Source organism: Netta rufina (assembly GCF_964035555.1).
Source record: "Netta rufina genome assembly, chromosome: 1".
Lineage (NCBI taxonomy): Eukaryota > Metazoa > Chordata > Aves > Anseriformes > Anatidae > Netta > Netta rufina.
Window position 1 is genome coordinate 169,267,502 of NC_140123.1, and position 21,629 is coordinate 169,289,130.

Genomic DNA, 21,629 nt, shown 5'->3' on the forward strand with positions numbered 1-21,629 from the left:
TTATTTAATCAGAAGTTTTGTTTTTTAATGTAAATTACAATCACTAATACACCTGCAAGTGCTTACCACATTTGTTCAACTAGATATTATTATGTACGCATATACAGCATAGGTCAGTTTAAAACAATCACAGTACTTCTTAGTGCAATCTGCAAAAGGAGAAAGATCTTGGACCCACTTTGTGGAAATAAATATCAAGTGACAAAAAAAAGATTCCGAAATTTTAGAGTTATGTATATTAAATGAAGTTCATGCACGCGCAAGAGTAAAAAGATTTAGAGTTCTTCCTTGTAGTAGCCAAGTTTTGCTAGTGACATCTCTCTTCTCAGCTGCATAACTTCCCAGAACATCTGATCCACTGAAACAGATAAAAATGTCATTAAACACGAGTTAATATTTTAACTGAAGTATACACATTGCCTCGGTTTAAGGAAACTTTAGAAGTAACAAACATCTAGTGAAACCGGAATTAAAATGTGAGCGCTATTTGTGATTGTTTTTGAAAAAAAAAAAAAAAAGAAAATTCTAAGAGATAGTCCAATTGAAAGACTAAATTTCAATTTATTTTTTTTAATTGGGGAACAAAACTACATCAGTACTTCTTTTCAGCTTTAATTAATTGCAGTTTCTCAATATAATTGTCCTTTCCATTGATTCATTTTTCTGTATAATTAAAAGACTGCAAAACGAAAGAAGTAGAACTTGTTGACTAAGTAAAAATTGTTTCATCACAAAACCTATAATTTTGTTGTAATTTTTCCATTCGATCCTTCTTCCTCCTTCTTTTGTTTTTCCCTATCAGAAATCTTAAAGCAGCAATGAATTAGGGAGGAAAGACTTTTTTTAATTTCATCTGTATTTTGCCAAACATGATGAGCCTGGTGCATGCCTTATACTGCTAAACATCACTGCAACACAAATCAAAATAATTGAGTATATAATTATTCCAGACAAAAATTATTTCCATGCAGTCAAGATTATGATGTAGACTGAATACAAAGGTTATTAACCTGAGGTCAAGGTCTCCTGTACCATATTTCAAAAAGCATTTTTGCAGAAGTGAACTCCGTCTCAAAAAATTATATGGTTTAGCAGAAGAAATATGAACAATGAGGACAATTAGGAGTGCCCACATTCTTCTAGAGATGTTGTTGGAGTATTTACATAAAGATACAAATGCGAGATTTTTTTAATGGTAAAGATGACAACTGATCTGAAAAACTAAGCCCAATTTTTTGTTACTTGTGAAAAATAAGTAATTCCGATGATGGTGAAAACATTTTGATGGATAAAACACTAAGTCAATTTCTTCATTTCATTAATAGTGAGGTAAACAATAATTAGTTGAAGTTATATATGCCTTTGTACTGGGTCTGACTGGGAAGGAGCTAACTTTCCCCCAGCAGCCCATACAGTGCTGTGCTCTGTGCTTGCCGCTGAACAGCGTTGATATCACCCAGGTCTTTTACCTACTGATGAGCCATGCTGGCACAGCATCTCCCCAGCACAGCCCCAAGGCCAGCAGGCTGAGTGAGGGACATCAGCTGACCTAAAGTGACCCAAGGGATGTCCCATACCGTGTGGTGTCACGGCCAGCGATACAGCTGGGGAAGAGCAAGGAAAAGAGGGGGGTGGAGACGAGGCACTTTTGCTACAGAAGCATTTGTCTGCCCGCACAGCCACTGAGTGTATTGAGGCCCTGCTTCTGGTGGCTGAACATCACTTCCTGATGGGAAGTGCAGAATAACAGTTTTCTCCTTTTTCTTCTCCACACTCTTTGCTTCTTTTTTTTTTTTTTTCCCTCTTCCCTTTTCCTTTAATTAAACTGCTCAACCTGCATCTTTTGCTTTTTTTTCCCATCATATTTCCTCTCCCTGTTCATCTGAGGAGGAGGAGAGAGCGAAAGAACAGCACAGTGGAGTTGCACTGCCCATTGGCTGTTAAACAGCCACAGTCCTTTTGTGGAAAGTAAAAGCCTTTCAATATAAACCAGATTACAGCTTAAAATAATGCATTTTCAAGGCCTTCTCCAATGACAGTAATATAGTAACAATTACCACTGTCTGAAACTTTTGTTAAAAATAATTTAGTATACAGATTATGTAGCTTTTTTGGTCAGTTCCATTAAAATAAATCCCTTTAGAAACGAAAGTAAATAGCACTGCTTGGGTAACGAACAGTCTGGCATCTCAGGAATACTTCAGGTTAGATATGGGATTTTGGTTTAACTAAAGTCCTGAGCTCTTCAAAGTGGGGTATATCAGAAGAGATGAGTATAGATCAAAATACACAGAGTGTTTCTAAAATCCAGCCATACAGCATATACACGTTCTTAGCCATCTACATTTATACGGACATACTGAAACCAAATAGCCCAGTTAAGCAAATTTCCGATTCACTGCCCAGATAAGAGTTTCAATAGGCAGCTGTTGGATAAGCTATCTTGGCAGGAACAAAGCAGCCAGGTAACTCTGGTGGGGAAAAATAAACAGCCTGAAGCAACAGCAGTAAAAACACATTTCCTTTTTGGGTTGTGGATGAGAGAGGTGCAGTGAGAAATGAAGCCTTACATCAGCAGCTACATTTATGAACAGAGTCTTAATCAAGAGACCTTGCAATGCCACATCAAAGACCAACCACCTAGTTTTCAGCTGCATTCAGATAAACAATTACAGCCTAATTTCCTGCTTTTTCTTGTTGTTTCTTTAAAAAAATTAACCAAAAAAAAAAATTGTCATCCTTGTCAGTCCTCAGTGTACAAAATGAGAAAAGATGTAAGATGTGCCAATTCACTAAGTGAACAAAGAATCCAGATCAAACCAACTGAAGATTTTCTGGTCTCTCTAACCAATGCAACACTTTTTTTTTTTTTTTGAGTGAAATTGCACAAGTTATTTCATATGTTGGAACAAAAAAAGCAGACTTTGTTTTGTTCTTGTTCAAGCTTGAAAACAATGTAACATGTAACTGGAAGAATAAAACAATGTACAGTGAGAAAAGGCCATGTTTCCACACTTCGTGAAAGAGCCTTCATTTTTGAATACAGCATAGAAAAATCATCACTTAATTCCCCTTGTCACAGAATTCTTAATGAAATTTCTTCCTTAATAATGTATTTTTTTAAATGGACTAAAAAGCACTGTTTTTTCTTTATAATTTCATGGGAGGGTAGGTATCACCAAGTTCTCATAATTAAAATCAATAGCAAGTTTTAGGCTCATGCACTATCTAAATTTTATGTTTATACAAGCAAAACACAACTTGCTACTCACCATCTTGCTGTTTCAACAGTCCTTGCTGTATATATCGGATATATGTAAAGAAGTTGCACACAGAAGTGATCTGAGACAATATAATAAAAATAGTGGTTAATATTTCGTATAATGTTACAGAAAAAATACTGCTCAAAATTAAATCATGCTAAATTTCTTACCCTGTAACGACAAAAAGGAGAAATGTAGTAGTAGCTGCTTGAATCTCCTAATTTGATTCTATGCTTGCATGACTTGCTTTGTCCACTGAGAGCACATTTCCTACAAAATATAACATTCACTTAATTTAATAAACAAATCTGACATTAATGTCTAACACCCACATGTAATTAAAGTGTTAATGTAATTACTTTGTATTAGCTCAGATACTCAAGTCTCTGCCTTAATGTAATAATTGTAACTTTAAAATGATGTTGTCAACTATTTTAGCTCGACAAGGACTAATTTTGTTTCAACACCAGTGCATCGTGATATATTGCTGATTTTTAAATCTTTTGTCAGCTTTGGTCAGGTACTTCCACATTCACTAGTTCCAGACTGTCAAACATGAACAATGGGAACTCCTTAACTCCTTATGTGTGAAATAAACTTGGTTTAAATTATCGATTCCAACAATTAAACAGATTTTTTTTTTTAATAGATTTCTAGTTGATGTTGCATGTCAGAAAAAAATTCAGGCCTACAGAATAACTCTGAAGCCTCTGTCAGATGCATTCTAAGATAAGCTTCGCATTTATGCCCAAACTGAAATCACGTTTTTTTACTTCCAGTGTATAAAAGTTTGAGGCACAGGAAAACAGGTTGCTTAATTCTTTCCATTACCATTATAAATAGAGATGGTAAAATAAATGTACTTTTTCTGGTCCTGTTCCTGTATTATGTACAGGAAGAAGGAAAGGTCAGTAGTCACCAGTAGTTTTCCAAACAGAATTCACAAAAAGGCAAAGAATTCAAAATAATTCTTCTAGCATTCTTTTTTTCCTAAAGTTTTACATCTCTTGAAGAAACTGCTAGTAATACTATGTAAATACCCCAGGAATGTGATTTACTTGGAATTTCTATATTGCGGTATCTCAGATGAACTGGGTTGTCATGGTATCCGCTGTTTCATTGATTTTGAAAGCTGCTGGCTCTTCTCCCTTCCATTTCTATCTCATGAAATTAGGGAGCATACGAAGCAGCAGCCTTTCAAAAGTGAAACAAAAATTATTAAGCTTCTACAGTTCTAAACAGTGGCCCAGAGGCCCTTTTAGATAGTCTGCAGCTGGCCCACAAAATCATGCAAGACAGGAGAATATTGAAGACTGTATGTGATTTTCCACAGTAATTTATGAGGCCTGACAGAAGTCCATTGATCCAAGAAATACTACAGTGGCTGAAGCAAGCTGATCACAATTACAGCCAAGCCTTTGTGAGCAGACAAACAGATTTTTAATGCTAAGAAAACAGAGCCCTTTTTTCCCTTCTGGCAACAGAACCACCTCCTATACGTTATCTTCCATCACACCAGGTTAAACGCTGGCATGACAGCTACTACTAATGGCTGAGTTCTGCTCTGTACAGCTTACTGCTTTGTTCCCCGTGGGGACAATTACTCGGATCCTGTGGGGAAACCCAGCTGCCTTTTGTTAAGGCAATACTTCCTACACACCAGCACAGGCACTACTCAATAACTTTTGTATGTCGAGAACCTTTCTTCGCTATTATCACAGCTCCCTGGCCTCCACTCCTTGTTTTGCTGTTGAGCAATTTATTACCTGCTATTTTATGCATCTGTTCCCTCTATCCTCCAGGCGATTGTACAATAAAAAGAATTCCTTTAGGAGCATTATTCTAATTGCCATTACTATTTATTTACACTGCTTGTCTACATTACGCTACCTATTAAAGAACGTGGTTTCAATAAAAATAGTGATTTTCACCATTTAAAATAGAAAACATGAAAATGCAGAACTGCTACTACCCTGATTAAGTAAAAACCAAAACAGCTGTTTCCCATTCGGTGCCAGTAATATTTAAGACAAAGCACATTTGCTGCGAAATTAAGCTTAAATACTGCACATTCCTCACCTCTTGCTTAACTACAAGCAGTAACATAGAAGTGTTTGTCACTATGTGACAGTGGGAAAAGAGAGAAAAAATAGACTTCATACATCTAAAGTAACTAATGTACAGTTTGCACATGGACCTTTCAAAATACTAATCTATGCCCAGCCAATTAGTCTGGATCACATTGGAGAAAAGAAGGTTAAAACTCTCACTAAACTTTTGACTGATGCAAACAAGTGCCCTCTTTGAGTCCTTTATCAAGATGCAGGAAAGTTGCTTGAACCACAACCATTTTAGACTAGCTTGCCAATTGCTCTTTAATGACACACAACTTGTTTCAGTAGCTTCTTGCTGTCCTCATTCTCTGTTGCAGCTCACAGTGGTGCCTCTTGGACTTGAAACCACCACCCCTTGGGCAGCTCCATCGCTTGTGGTTAGGCCTTCTGACTGAGGATTGTTACAGCTCAAAGAACACATTTTCTGGTGACAGTAGTAAGAATATCTGAATGCCTGAATTTTGTAGTCTTTGATCCTTACTAGCTTAAGTCATAAAACATAATATTCATTTTATACAGATTCTTTAGAAGGAGAAATTAAAACTGCCTTTGAAGTGTATTTTCTCTTCCACACAGAAATAATGAGGAAAAGTGAGAATTAAAAAACAGTAGCAATGAGAAAGAAAGAAAAATCTTAAGCTAGATGAAAACATTTTGATGCAAATCTCCTACCAGAAACCTGAGTCTACCAAAATAAGTATTACAGAGAAACGTTAACTTGTCCCAAAGATCTCCAGCAGAGAAATGAAGACTTTCTCAAAATTTGGAAGGTTCTGTATTCACAGTGGTTTTGTTTGCTTAACCCTTACATGCACTAAAGCACAACAGAAATCTCTTCCCTTCCTCTCTACGTTCATCAAAGCCCCAGTGCCTCAGGCAAGTCCCTCCTACCTAACCTTAATGTCTGTATCAGTACCTGACATCAAGTCTTGCTTCAGATTCCTCTAGGACCATTCCAGACTTTCTAATGAACCATCTGGTCATTCATCCACACTTCTAACTTTAGGTATAAACTCATCCTTACTTTCATTCCCTCTTCATTACATTCCTCCTGCTCATATTCAGACAGTTTACTTTACAAATCTCCTCTCGTGTCTCTCAGCTGACTTTGCCACTATGCTACATATGTTGTACATTTCTTATATGTCTGACATTCAGCATGTAATAATTCTATACCTATTTTTTCATGATTTTTTCAGGTGATAGCCTTAGTTGAAAAGACTTCATTTTTAAGTATCAGGCTGGTCTTTCTCCACAGAAGTAAATGTTACTTTACCTAGGATGCACTGACTACAAGCAGCTCTCCCAAACAGAAAAATATCTTAAAATGCTAATCTAGGAGAAACCTTTACCATTTAAGTTTAGTTGCTTACTTTCACCAGGAAATTTTGAAACAGCAATCTTGAAATCTGAGATTTTAAGAAATATTTACAAGTTTAAGATAAACAAATGTCAATGAGGTGATCAGTTGATAGCAGTTCTCTCAATCCAAGAGTTATCTCAAATGAGTGCAGATTCCCCCTCTGTCTGTTAGCTTAACATACTTTGGTCCCCCACATTCAACTGCAGAAGCTTTCACAAATCGAACAGGTTGCAAGCCAACAGGTTCAATGCTCAGAGTATTGTTTTCCACAGCTTCCAGAACAGCTGAGGCCAACTGCAAGAGAAATTAAGAAAGCAGTTAAAAACAGCTCAGTGTTAACCGTTGCCTCAAAGCAGTGACACATTTCTGCCTCTGTAAAGTTAGGAAAACTGAAAAAGTCAACTCAAACAACTGAAAAAGTCAACTGAAACAGAAATTCAATTACAAATGAGATTTTGCCTATGCCATACACAAGAGGTCCCATTCCCAGGCTCGAGTTTAAATTCTGTCCTCTAAATAACCCTGCCCTCCCTGAGGCAAGATAACTGCTTTTACAGCACGGAATGTTATGCTTGACTACTATGCTAACTGTACATTCAGTCATTCCTCATAAGCCCAAATAGCACGTACAATTGCACAAGCAGTGTTTCTGTCAGATAGTGGATACGGCACAAACTTTGCTTGCTTTAAAAATTGCTCTAATTTTATTATGTTCTATGTAAAAAAAATGATGCAGTATGACTTCTATACTTGGCCAAAAAAAAAGTAAATATTAGTCCACTTTTCAGCCAGAGATAGTTTTACAATGGTGTTCAAATGAGACTGAACAACATATGGAAGAGCCAATAGGTTACTGTGACTTTGGAATGCTAGCGTAGTTAAAACATCACCTTCATTAACATAAAAAAACTGAACTTTGTTTATTATTTATAATCACACAACTGTTACACACTAGAAATATGCTCATTTTGCTTGACTGGACTCAACACTTGCCCAAGACTACTGTTTAAGTATGCACAAGTAATACCTAAATGCTGCTTCACAACAACCTTGATTTAAAAGACCGCACTATTTATGTTAGCAGTTAAACATGATTTTGTGCCCACATTCCTTGCTACTAATAGAAATATTTTTCAATTGTACTTTAAATATTTTTAAAATAGAATGCTATGAAAGAAATTCATACCAAATACTCTCCCAATACCATCTACCAAGTGCAAAACAAGATTACACTTCTACACAAGAGTCTACAAAGAGATAATGCAATACTTCGACTATTCAGAAAACTGCATTCCCAATTATTCAAAACCATAATACATGTGTAATTTATTAACTGCACAGTAGTTTACTGTTATTCAAAGGAAAACAGAAGTTTGTCACTATGCACAGCATCTGGAAACAATGACTGATATAGCTGACCAGTGCTAGAAGCCTCATTCTTTCCTTAAGAGGAAACACGATTCTACAGTGACTGTATCACTACCGAGGTGGAAAAAAAAAAAAAAAAAAAAGAAGTTGCTGGGAAAGACAGCAGGGTGGCCTACTTACACATAGTGCAGAAGTAATTTAATTCCCATAGTAACTAGGTAAACTTTTTAGTGGGAGAGTTTCATATGATGCTCAAGACCAACCATAATGAACTGGTATACAATTCACTAGAAGACCATGCACGCTTCTGGCCAGAAAGTAACAGCAGATGAAAAGCATGGGTAAAGTACACACACCACATAAAAACAGACAACTATCCTGAAAAAAAAATGCAGCCTTTTCCATCAGAGACTTTTAATCTTATTTAAAAAAATCAAGTTGGAGGGCTTTAAAATTTGTTGTTACTTTATGAAAGATCTACAAATAAAGTTCCTTTCCTCTGGAGACTGATATTACAACTACAGCCCATAAATGCTGCTTCACAACAAAGAATAAGTACAGCAGTTGCAGCTGGAACCAGTTCCCCAGTAATCCCAGGATGAGTAAAACACCATTCCTTCCTCTGTGTTGGGAAAAGCAGGGAATGGGAAAAATCACAGTCAAATCATTTGTTTAATCTGAAACCATATTCCCAAAGCGTCCCTGCTGAATCACTTCAAATCCCAAAGTCTAATTCTTGAAATTCAAACCTCTCTTCAAGAAGATACCCAGACTTGGCTTTCCACCTGCTCTGACTGATGGGAGAGAAAATAGGGCCACAAAATTAACTATGTTGGGCTCTAGTGCCCCCTCTATCAACACGGGGCAGCGACAGGACACTGTTTCTCCTAAACAATACCTCTGACACACTGGGGGAAAACCCACCATCCATTCCTACAAACACTGATTCTGCCAGACAGCATGAACATCTAAAGGTGTAGGTAATCTCCACCTAAGGCAGCCACACCTGGAATAGCAAATGCTGAAGAAAATGTGATTTATTTCAATACTCCAGAATAATCTTCGGTACTGCACTAAAAACTGTCACACTCTAATGGAACACAAATGGTAAAGCTTTATATGAAGAGATTTTAATAGTCAGCTAGCTTCGTGGAACATATTTAAAGGAAAAGGGTCAGTGGCAACATGTAAACTGTTTACCTCACTTTTTGAGAAGGTTAAACATGGAAAAATATCTTCCCGATAGATTTTGTCCAAGAAAGGACATGTTCTGTCCATAGTAGGTTCGTCCTTCCAAGATCTGAATTCATTGTACAAAGACAGGTCAGCCTAAAACACAAAGATTCCCAAATCAAGTACTGTAATTATCACACCAGAATTGATCATTTACAAATATCCAGAGGTAAATAATGACCCTGAAGACTGTGTCTCTTATCACACTGAGAGAATATTACTGTGCCCCAGCTACATCTCCTTAAATTCACTTTCCTAAGTTACGTGACACCAACTTGACATGCCCAGACTGGCTTTGAGATTCTGTTGACAGAGACTTCAGTGCCTTTTCCCTCCAACTGGTTGTCAAATCCCTTTTTTGTAGGATAACAGGCTTACCAAAACCAAAACCTAAAGGTATATGGAGAGATATAAACTGCAGGCCAAAGATAGGTCAGGAAGGTCAGGGGAATAAAACCCAAAGATGAGATGCAACAAAGTGAAGAAATAGTCTTGTAAAAAAAGTGCCCCTAGAAATGGCAGGCAGTCATGCAGAATGAGAAAAAAAAAAAAAAAAAAAAAACTGACTGCAGTCAAAGCACAGAAGACAAACAAAAAGATTAGAAAAGTAGAAAAATGAGAAGCAGATCCCAATGCTGTTGCCTCTGTAAGCTTCTTTGCCACTCCACTCCACAGTGAGAGAAACAGGGAACAGGGTGCAAAAAGGAGTGAGGATGAAAAGCAGTATTCTGAGAATGTATTTTAAAGAAAACCCTAGACACTACCAGCAAATATTAATACTGCTTTTATAAAATGCATCTAAAAAAACAAATGTGATTTTAAAGTCTTATAGTACTAAAAACGAATAATGTAGATGAGATAGTGAAAAAGGGAAAATAATGGATGCTAAAAATCAATTTTGATTTTTAATTCATTTTAGAAGATCAGAACCAACCTCCTTCAGTCTTTAATTCTTTATCATGCATCACTCTTTTTCTGAACTCCCAGCACTTTACCGTTCCTTTACATGTGTTTCTGGAAGTATTCTTTTTTTTTTTTTTCCTTGAAAAAAATCTACAAAAGTTAGACTGCAGATTTGTTTTCCATTAGAGTACCTGCCTTGCACTCAGGTACAATCAGGACCGACCATCTTAATTAAGCTTGTCCATAAACGTTCTGGTTGCTAGGCCACCACGAGTGAAACTCAATAGGTGTAACTTGCTCCCTAAAGAAGCATTTCCCGTACCTTAAAACCCACATTAGGTTTGGTTTTAAAACGAGTACAATCAGGGATATCAGCAGAAAAATGCTATTTTAGAAGTGCACAGTAGAAATCAAGAAGTTATAATGCATTTGTTAGCAACTATTGGTTATTTTCTGTATCTAACTCAATTCACCCAAACCTACAATTTATAAATAAGCTGCCTTGAAAAAAATGCTCAGTGAATATAATAGCTTCATGCTCTTCCCTTCCAATCTGCACTGCTACGTGTATATCTGCTCCCTACCTCTACTTGTACTTTCCCTAAATTGAAATTTTGATTACCTGCAATCAAATAGCCAATTGTAACTACAATTTGTAAAATTGTAATGTTTTATTTTTACAGTAAAATACATTAAAGAAACATTTCAGTTCTTTGAAAAATTAAAAAAATAAACCTGACGCATTTAGCATTTACACTAAGTTGATGTTACTTGCTTACCTAAGATCCAAGCAGCTATTGAGCTTGCCTAAAACAGGTTCAGTAGCAAAAGCAGTAGACACATCTACATATCCTTGAGGTTATTCCCAAATGCTAGAGAGTAGTTGTCTGGGATGCTGGCACCCAGAGCTTAGTTTCCAGAGCTTTCTCATTAGGGGGAATCATTAATAGTTGTCCACCATTCATATTCCCCATCACTTGTGACTGTATAGATTGTTGCTCTGTGTGTCAATGAGCCCTAGTCTCCCTACACAGACAGAAAGGCTTCTATTGCTTTGATCACGCCACACTTCTTTGTATTTTCATTCTGTCCTTTCTGAGATGGAGGTGTCATAGCTGTGTGCAGAAACGGACACATATATTTACCTCCCTGTTTATACATCGATGTAACACTTTTTGTTTTGCCATTTGTTCCTTTCCTAACAAATCCTAAGCCTCTGTGGGTCTTTGACCATCACTGAACACTGACATGGTACCTTCAGAGAATTATCTACAAGTACACTTAATTTTTTTTTCCTGCATCACGTAGTTAATTCCAAGCCCACAACTGCATGTCTGCTATAACTGCCTTTTTTTTTTTTTCCTCCTAGATATATTACTTTTGATTTATTGATTTTGAAGTTCATCTGCTGTTCCACTACCCATTCACTATCGTGAGACAGACCCTTCTCACGACTCTTTGGACACTTTCAAGTACTACATTCTGAGGACTTGAGAACCAAGCTACTCCCTCAGTATCTCCCCATTCTCAACAGCATGAGCAGATAAAACATAGGCCCTCTGGGACTCCAGTGGTAACTCTTCTCTTCTTCTCTAATAAATTATCATTGATCCTGCTCCCTCCCCACAACTCCTTTTCACCCATTATTGATCTACAAAACGATGACTCCTGTTGCAACAGTTTTCTATGAAAAGTTTATGAAAGCTAATGAACTTAAAAAAAAAAAAAAAAAAAAAAAAGCAACTAGAGCTTGCCGTCCAGTCATACTGTTGTTATATAACACCTACTGATGTGTATAAAAAAAAGTCTTTCATTAACAAAAATATCTCTTCAATAAACAGTATTGCAAGATTTAGTATATACTAGAGAAAAAACTGAGAAAAAACAAAACTTGCTTGTTAGCAAAAAGAGGACAATCCTTACCTCTTTGCAGTCTTTTACAATTGGCTGCATCATGGTAAGGTCCTGATGACTGCCACCCATAGCACTACTTGTACTCTTGTTTCTTGCATGCCCTTTCTTAAAAGGAGTTTTGACACCAGACTGAAGCTCCTTAGTTGGAGATGTCGGTGAAGTAGACAGTACTAGCGTTTTCAATGCTGCTACTTCAGCCTGAAGGACATCAATCTTGAAAATAAAAATGGAAAGTAAAACAAAAATATCATATTAGCCTACAAACGTGTTAAATCATTTAACAATTTCCAATTACCTCTGTTCAAATCAAAATTTAATTTTCCAGCAGTACTAACACACAGATCCCTGTGCAACTGCGTATTTTAATAAGACTGGCTTCTTGCACACCTTGCTAGCTATCTGATAAGGTTCTAACATTCTACATCTATCAGTGTTAGCTAAGAACAGGTCAAGACAACACAGAACAACTCAGTATATATTTTAATAATGCATGCACATCTTTTTTTTTTTTTTTTTATCATTTACACTATAGTTTTAAAACTATGCGAAAAGACAAAGCAAGCAAGTTGGAAAAAACTCACTTTTCCCTGTGCTTCTTTTAACTGTTTTTCTGCTGCAGCTTGTTTGACATTAGCTTCTTTAACCATTTTATGTGCTTCCTGTAAAAAAAGTTTAGCTAATGTGAATGCTTCAATAAATTTCCAACATCAAGTTTAAAAAAACCCTACAGAGTTGTATCATACTTGTTCTTCACAAAGATTACTTGTAAAACTTGTAAGCTGTGCAACAGTCTGCTGAAGTTAAATAGTTACATACCAAAAATCTATCATCTGGATTCATCACTGCACCAGCAAGTTCCTTCTCCTTGATCTTGAGCCCAGAGAGAGGTACTCAGCAATTCCACCCAGCCACAGCCACCACCACCACCACCCCCATCCAGCAGAAACAATACCTGTCATGAATACCAGGCTCTGGTCACATTTCAGGAGCTGACCACTGAAGTTCCTTGGCCCCCCAATAGAAAAATTTAACTGGTAGCAACAAAAACAACATTGGTACAGCAGCACATTCAAAAGAACTTCTCCTTTCTTCTAGCCAGAATAACCAGTTTTAATCATCTGTAAACTTCTGCATGAAAAAACTGGTCAAACAACTGAACTGAATTCTTACCATCAATTAAAAAAAATTAAAGTAAAAGCTTAAAAGTAGTTTATGGATTAACAAACATTTCTTCAGTAGAACAGAACAAGCACTAAAAACCAATCCAAGTAAGCAAGCAAGACTAAGCTAATAATGAACAAAGCATAAAAGGACTGGGATTTTTTTAAAACATCTTTTTACCTCAGACTTCTAAGCCTTTTGTCTGCATAATGTATTTGTTTAGGCTCTGATCCAGCAATTTATGCCTGTGATCAAATTTCTGTTCTTATTTGGTACTTACTGAAGGCAACAAGAACTGAAAGATCAGGGCCACTGACTAAATTACTTGGGATAGGATTCTTCTCATATCTGTAAAGCGCCTAGCACATATCTGGACGCTATATAAATAAAACAAAAATGTCATACATCATCACACCAGAACATCTGGCTCCCATCGTCATTCAACACAGCTGTGTAATATGGGTTCATAAAATTCTCTTAAATAGTGACAGACACATGCAGGAATGGGCACATACACATCTATACAATGTGTACAAATACATTTAACATTGACCATGCAGTTTCTGCTTAGGGATGCACCTTTAAAAGCAAAGCATGTTACCATGCTATTACAGGGTGATAATGGAATATATACATCCAGCTGTGCAAAACAAGTCTCCATCCTCCAGTGGGCTACATTAATATGAACTCCAGCATATCCACCCATACGCTCATGAAATTAATGGGATTCAGAACAGAACATGAATCCAAGGGCTGTAGATCCAAGTGCAAAAATGAAGAAACCTTAGCACTGTTTTAATAGAGACTCTTTGTGAAATCACAACACAAAAGAAAATTCGAGTGACATGCCCACAACAGCTGGGAGTTCTGAATAATTAAAACTCATTAAATAATCATTAATAATGTGTTGTATTTCAAACATAGCTTTAACAAACTGACACACTGTTTTAATTTATCAACTGTCATTAACATAAAATTACATGGGTAATTACGTCTATTCCTCTACAGTTAAAGTGCCTGTCCATCACCTTTCTCCACCCCATCTACGTAAATACTTATGCTAAAAAGTAGCTTTCCAGCTTTTCATGTTTATTCTACATGCAGAAGCTTCTTAAAATATTAAGTAACTGCCCTACTGGGATGATGAAATAAATTGCATTCCACAGAGAAATCTGTTACTTCATTTTTGAACATTAATACTTTCCAGTTTTTATAGCACTTTTATACCATTACAACTTCAACAGTATTGCTTCTAAAAGACATCTGATGTTTTTACCTCTATGTGTACGCTGACAGACAATATTTACAATTTGGTAAGCACAAAGTATCACTAGTTAATAAACTTATTCCAACAGGTTTGCATATCATAATTTAGCTTCTAGGTATTCCATGGCAAAATGGCAACCAATTCTGTTTCAAGTGCGGATTTAAGATTTTTTTTTTCTGTTTAATGCAAGCTCACAATCTTTGTTGGAACCACTGCTCTTTTCTCAACTGAAAAGGTCCCACTTAAGAGTTCAGGGTTTCTCACTTTGCAACCAGGTTCCACCCTGGTGCATCACTCCGTTTCTCTTCAAGTTTGTGGGAGTAACATGCTGCCAGACCCAAAATTCAAAAGCTGAAAGCATGGTTAAGTTATATTCTGTGCTACCTCCATTGATCTGGAACTATGTTATTTTGCATGTAATCACCATGACAACCCCAAATTTAGCTCTTATCTAGATAGCCTTGTTGTCAGACAGAGAAGCTGTCTCAAAATAGTTATGCCAAAAAATGAGCCTAAATAGTTTTAAGCTTTCTGACACATTTGCCTTATTTTCTTCATTTTGTGTCTAGGCAAATTGACAAGCTCAACAACATCTCTCATCTAAGTGAAACGTCTACTGCTTGCTCTTAAGCCTCTACCAGCACACCCAGATCTTCAGAACACAAATCCCTTTATAAGCTTATTGCAGAAAAAGTCAGCATTAGATACACTGATTCTACATGAAACATCTGGCTCAGCTTCCTTAAAGTATATCACATCGAAGACTCCAACAAACCTCAAACAGACTAGCTGTAAGTTCTTCCAATTCCTGTCCAAGTTGATCTCGCACTTTAGAAAGCCTTTCACATTCTTCATCTTTTAACTTCAGCTCCTATGGAAAATTGAAAGTTATTTATTCTGACTTAGAGTAGTAATTTGGCCTTTTAAAGCTACTACTACAGAGAGAGGGGAAAAGAAAAAAAAGATAGCAGAGGAACACAAAACCTTCACTAAACAAAGCCTTTCAAAATATTAGTCTTAAAACTAGAAGCAATTAAATTAACGTCGTTAATTAAAATAATGCAAAATAGCTATTTCTTCCTCTATACAGCAATCTACCAGGCCAATCTACAGTATCTCTAACCTAAACATCAGCATGTCCAAAATTTGGAGGTTAAAAAAAAAACTTGCCTTCTCTAAAAAGGATACAGAGTATAGAAGACTACAGTCCATTAAAATAGAGATAAAATTAATTACTGGGACAGACAGAATACCAGTTCTGTTTACCCATTCTTTATCAGACACTTAGAAGTAATCCACAAGTATTTGGTTCTGTTGTTTAAATAAAAAAGTTTTCAAAAATAGCTTTGCCTCAAGACAATCCCCAATTCTCTTACAATCTTAAAACACATCTTACTATAAATAGTGTCTCGCCTGTAGGTCTCCTTATGACTAACATAATTACAAAATCATACTGTGATTTTATCTGTAACTCTTGTTTGTGCAGAGATACATAAATCAAATGAAAATAGCTTATGAAATTCAAAATGTTATTTGTCTATGATATCACTAAAATATCACTTAAGTGAAGAAGGCACTTTTACAGTAAGACCTTAACACAGATTTGGCAGTATATGGGATACACATGCCCAATCTTGTCTGTATTTTCCCAAGTCTGAGGAAAAAGTGCAGTATTTTGGCAGAGAAGTACAAAAAGTTTGACTGGGAATTTAAAAGAAGAGATCCTCTCCCCTTCCCCACCTATTGAATGCTGGAAGCTCTAGCAAGACAGAAAAGGATGGTGAGAAAATACAAGGGAAAGAAAAGCAGAAAGCAGATCATCCTGACCTTTCAAGCGTTTCTTTGGGCCATAACCCCCCTCCCATCTACAATCCCCACCTAGCTCTTCTCCATCTTCTTTTCTCCCTGCCAATCTAGCTCCTGCACTAGTGTCACGCCGGGGAGGTAGGACCCAAGTCTGTCACTGACACGTTAAAGACTCCAAATCCAACCTAACAACAGTTATGTTTCCAAAACCTCCAGAAACCAGCACAGAACCTGCCTTCAGAAAACTCCAGGAGGCCAGTCCCTACAGAGCCATAAAGAGACCAAAATGTCAGCCTCTGTACGTTTCTAGGAGGTAGTTAGTATTTCTCCCAAAGGCTTCACGGTTGAGTAATGCTGTACACAACAGTGTGGGAAACTACACCTCGCCTTGCAGCACGCTCTCAATTTCTGCAGTGAACTGGCAGCAGGTTTTCCTCTAGGATGAAGGTCTTCTTGTCTGACTCCAGCCCCTAAATCTGATGCCTTTTCAAGACCCATGTATTGGAAAATGCGTTATTTCTTTTTTCTTTTATTTGATTTTAACTTTGGACATTTTCATCAAATTTTAGTTTAGTTTATTTGCTATTTTACGTTTCATACGAAGCCCTTTGAAATGTACCACTTAAATGTTGTGTTGTGTTTTTTTTTTCACAAACATGGTATTTTTCTGACTGTACTCAACTCCTACTTACTATATACTATACTGTACACAATGACCTATGTCTCAGGAAAAAAAAAAAGAAAATAAAAAGAAGGAAAATAGATACAGACAGATGGAAGGAAAAGGGAATACAGAAAACTAAAAAGAGAAAAGATACTGAAAAAAGAAACAATCTATTTTTTTTTTTGCTTTAAAATATTTCCCATGTAAGATATGGTTGGTAACAGGGAAATGAAAGATTTGATGCAAAATACTTAAAGCTTAAGTTTTATATGTTCCTATAAATACCGAGCATACATCAATACTTTTTATTTCTTTCACTGATTTATAAGGAAAATGCTACAGACAACTTAAATACAGAAGTGCTACAATACATCCTAAAAGGAAACTGTATTAAGACTCAGGTCAAGAGCTATCAAACTCACGGCAAAAGCAGAACCAGCTCGGCTCGCTTCTGGCCTACCACCATCAATACATTATTCCAGGCAAGACTGTTGAGCTTTGCCTGCAACTGGGAAGATTAGGGGGAGGCTTAGATTAAAACGTAGGCAGATGAGTAAAGCTACTTAATGAAAGCAAAAGGGAGACGACAGCATGCAGTGTATTGCACACAGCTGCTTAGCTGTATTTGTCAAATATTGGGCAAATTTCTGTGACACGACTCAGAAGGAGCGCAATATACCACGTTATTTTGTCACGTAAGTTTAATAGCTCCAGCCGATGGTTTTTATGCAGGAAAGAAATAAAGAATGCCCAAAGCAAAAGCTTATCAGTTATTAGAGCCATTACCACCACTTGTGCCTTAAAGCCCCTACTGAACGCCTTCCAGCCATACATAACACAGAGGCAGAGAAGACGACCACGTGCACTAGATTAACCAGCCCTCCTGCAGCCCTTCTCACATTACTGCTCTGATACAGCACATGGAGATGAGCTATTGAAAATCAGAACACACAGTTACTGAAGTAGGTGATAACAAACTGAAACTTGCATGAAAAAGTTTTTTAAAAATAAATATTCCTGTATCAAATGGTCATATTACTGCTTATTTCACTTTGACCTTCATGAACAGAGTACGGGGTGGGTCTATAGAGAAAAACAGTGCGATAAGGAATGCAAATTGCTGCTTCAAAATAATGTTTTAAATTCTAGAAAGAAAATCATCCTGGATCTAGTTCAGCAATTTAAGCAAGTCATCACTGAATGCAGAAGATCAAGAAAAGAACAAAAAGTTTTCTAGAGATCTCACCTAAAATCAGAACTGCGGAATATGGCTGAATTCTGAAGTTGTTAAAAAAAAAAAAAAAAAAAAAGTTGGCACCTTAATAGAATACATTTAAATTCGTCTGGTCTTCATTCAGCACCCACACGAAACAAGCTCCATGGAAATTTGTCTTTTGGAACCAAATTTCAAGGGTTTTCAATGCGATTGAACTTTTGATGGATCTGAATTGAATAGACTATTGAATTATGTGTCCTATGGGTGTGGCTGAAGATGCTTCTGGTTTGCGTGCATGTGGTCTACTACTTGCCTGAAAAAAAAATGTGATGCCTGCAACATACTACAACAGCATCAGCCAGCAGTGTGGAAACAAGTCCTTCGTCACTCCAAGACAGCAACAAACTCCTACAACACCCTCAGAGAAACCATCTTCAACACTGACAAGCCAGCGGCCTTACAATTCAACTGCTATTTGTTTTAGAAAAGTTTGTAAGCATGCTCTTTGGTGGAGTTTTGGATGGTATTTTTTTTCTGGAGCCTTCTCATTTTTATTCTTCATTAATTTATAAGCAAGTGGCAGCAGAAATGTAATAATGCCAAATGTTCTCATATGCTGCTACAGGAATTCCTGGGCAGTTATTGTGAATCTATTTTTTCCTTAATCCATGCAGTTTCTAAAAACACCATAGTTTTCTGTGAAAAGATACAGATTTAACCAGCAGCGTTAGCCTACTCAGAAACACTATGATGATAACACCTGTTACACTGGATTCTTTGACAATACAGGCAGAACAATGGAAAAATCCACTTCAACACCTCTATCAAAATGCAAGATCTGAAGACATAAATAAAACTTGTAAGTCCACTTTGATCTTATGACATGAAGAATGCATACAGAAACTGAAGCCACTGAAATAAACTCCGAGTATCATGCTCCAGAAAAATGTTGATATTTACAATATCATGTTTTATGCTGCTACTCCTTCACAAAAATCGCTCTATCAGTGTTAGAAAACCTCTCAGTTTCACTCTACTAGGGAAAAATCAATAATGCAAATTTCTATTACAAAAATTAACCTGTTTTGGTCATTGCCAATAAGCCTACAGATCTTGCTCTAAAGGTAGTAGGAAGCATGGAATTCATTCTCAAACTGAGTATGGCATTTACTGGCACCATTTCTGGTAGACTGCTCTTTCCTCATCAGGAAAGGGGGCTACCCACCAGTGAGAGCTGAAAATGACAACGCTCCCAGAGAAAACATATCAGCACAGAAAATTAAGTTTCCCTCTGCAGTTACAGATGACATCATTATATTGACAGTCAGATTCATGACTGAGTAACTTCACGGTCAAGTCACACAAAAATTCAAGGAAAACATGACCATGAACTGCCACAGCTCAGAAACTGCAAACAAGGTATCCAAAAATACACGCAATATGGCAGTTACTTAGTATGAAAAACAAACAGAAGGTACCCCATTGCTAAGGCTCCACTAAACTTACACATCAAGAAGAACCATATATCAAAATGGCATTGTTGTTCTCTCCATGTTACCTAAATGTGGTTTATTACAGCCACTGTGTCACAGCTCAATCCAAAGATGGCTGAAACAAAAATACAAATGCACAGAGACACAAGGAGATAATGTCCTGGCCACTGATCACTGAGCCTTTTAACTCCTCCTCTATTTCCTTGATGCTGTTTTAAAAACAGGAGTAAAACACGTGGAAAGGTTCAGATCATTTAAAGCAAGGGCTCTTCAGCTCCACTTTACGGAGTACAGCCAGAAAGTCTTCACTGAAAAGAAACGGCCTGAATGGACTCAAAGAGTAAAAAATACCAAGTTTTAATTTTTAAGGCAGCATTTTGAGGCAAAAGTACGTCCAGTCTTACACACTGTGTTACTATAGAGCGTTGCCCTACTGTTATTTCCAGCCCAATCTCTCTCACCATCTTATGGTATGATTTGAGACTGCAGCTTACCTAGATTGAAGCAGAAAATACATTTCCTCCCATCATGAAACAAATTTTTGGATGATTTTTTCTGCCAACAATTTTGCCAGTAGTGCTGTTCATTTTGAGAAGTGAATTCCTTAGACTGAATAAATACATGGCACATATAGAAGTAGAGAAAACGCCTTTCTCCTATTCCTGAATAATTTCAAGAACCATATTTAGATGTCCAAAAACTACGTCATATATATATATTCCCTAATATTAAAAAAAAAATGAGAGCATATAAGAAAAAAAAAAAAAGTTGTATTCAAAGCATGAAAAGAATTTAGGTAATGGATCCCTAAGCCTCAAAATCCCTATTTCCATTCTCATTATCCTTCCAATCACAACTGCAAGAAATTCTTTAACACATATCAAAACTGCATACACAGTTCAGGTAAGAAATTCGGAACAAATGAAAAAGGCAGGACAGCAAATTTGTATCTACTCTGTTCAATCCTGGAGAATCCATTTTTCCAGGCTGAATGAGTTCATAAAATTCAAGTGCAAATTGCAATTCTCTTTTTTCTCACTGTTCCTGACAAAGCTCATAAACTGAATGAATGATAGAGGCTTGAAGAGAACTTTAAAAAATCATGTAAAAAACAATGAGCTGTACATAAGCACCACCTATTAATTATATCCCTGCAGATTTTTAAACAGCACTCATTGACAAAAGTGAATGTAGCTGGATATATATTCAAAGTCTGCACAACACTAAATACTGCAGAGTGGGCACAACCCTATATGAACAGTCATAACTTTGGGGAAAAAGCAGTTGGAGATCAATTAGGAATACAAAAAATTAGTCCCTATACAGGAAGTAGAAGAAATACTGTGAAAGGAACAGGGTTTATCACTGTGTACTTTGTAAAGACTCCTGCATTACTGAGTAATTCTGAAACAGTGCAAGCTGAGGAAGACAAGCAGACAGAAGTTATTCACCTAGTATAACACTGATAAGAATCAACCTAATATGCTGAGAATTATTAACAAGGACTTTGACATCAACATTCTCAAGTTAGAGCTGAATCAAGTTTTTAAGAACATCAGAAGTGTTTGAAAATACTTAACATACATTTAGTATGCCTTAACAGCTTTAATGCTATTTCTTTTAAAACTACCTTAAGATATGAGCTGAGCTAGACATAAAACCCACGCAACTTTACACCAGATTAATATTTTCAGATAATTCAAAGGTTACAGTAACAGATCCACGTTGCAGATTTTAAGAATGTTAGCTATATTTCTGTAAGTTGCCAGGAGCTGGAAAAGCTCTTCTAAAGTTTAAACTTTAGTTTGATCTTGCTTTCTGAGGTTTCAAGTTTAACTGCTAGGTTTATATATTCACAACCAAG

General features: G+C 36.6%; 1 protein-coding gene across 6 annotated transcripts in view; it reads right to left on the reverse strand.

Moving 5' to 3' along the window:
- The window catches only part of RAB3IP (RAB3A interacting protein), a 29,508-nt gene continuing 7,879 nt past the window's right edge, over positions 1-21,629 (reverse strand). For 3 of the 6 annotated variants that reach the window (XM_084290629.1, XM_084290630.1, XM_084290631.1), the window contains 8 exons: positions 15,362-15,457; positions 12,740-12,817; positions 12,168-12,371; positions 9,309-9,437; positions 6,922-7,034; positions 3,434-3,533; positions 3,273-3,342; positions 1-358 (listed from right to left, as the gene is read on the reverse strand). In XM_084290629.1, the coding sequence (XP_084146755.1) occupies positions 276-358; positions 3,273-3,342; positions 3,434-3,533; positions 6,922-7,034; positions 9,309-9,437; positions 12,168-12,371; positions 12,740-12,817; positions 15,362-15,457 (873 nt within the window). In that variant the 3' untranslated portion in view covers positions 1-275. Of the gene's footprint in view, positions 359-3,272; positions 3,343-3,433; positions 3,534-6,750; positions 7,035-9,308; positions 9,438-12,167; positions 12,372-12,739; positions 12,818-15,361; positions 15,458-21,629 lie in introns of those variants that run through there. The other 3 variants (XM_084290632.1, XR_014618635.1, XR_014618636.1) reach the window with 3 other exon arrangements.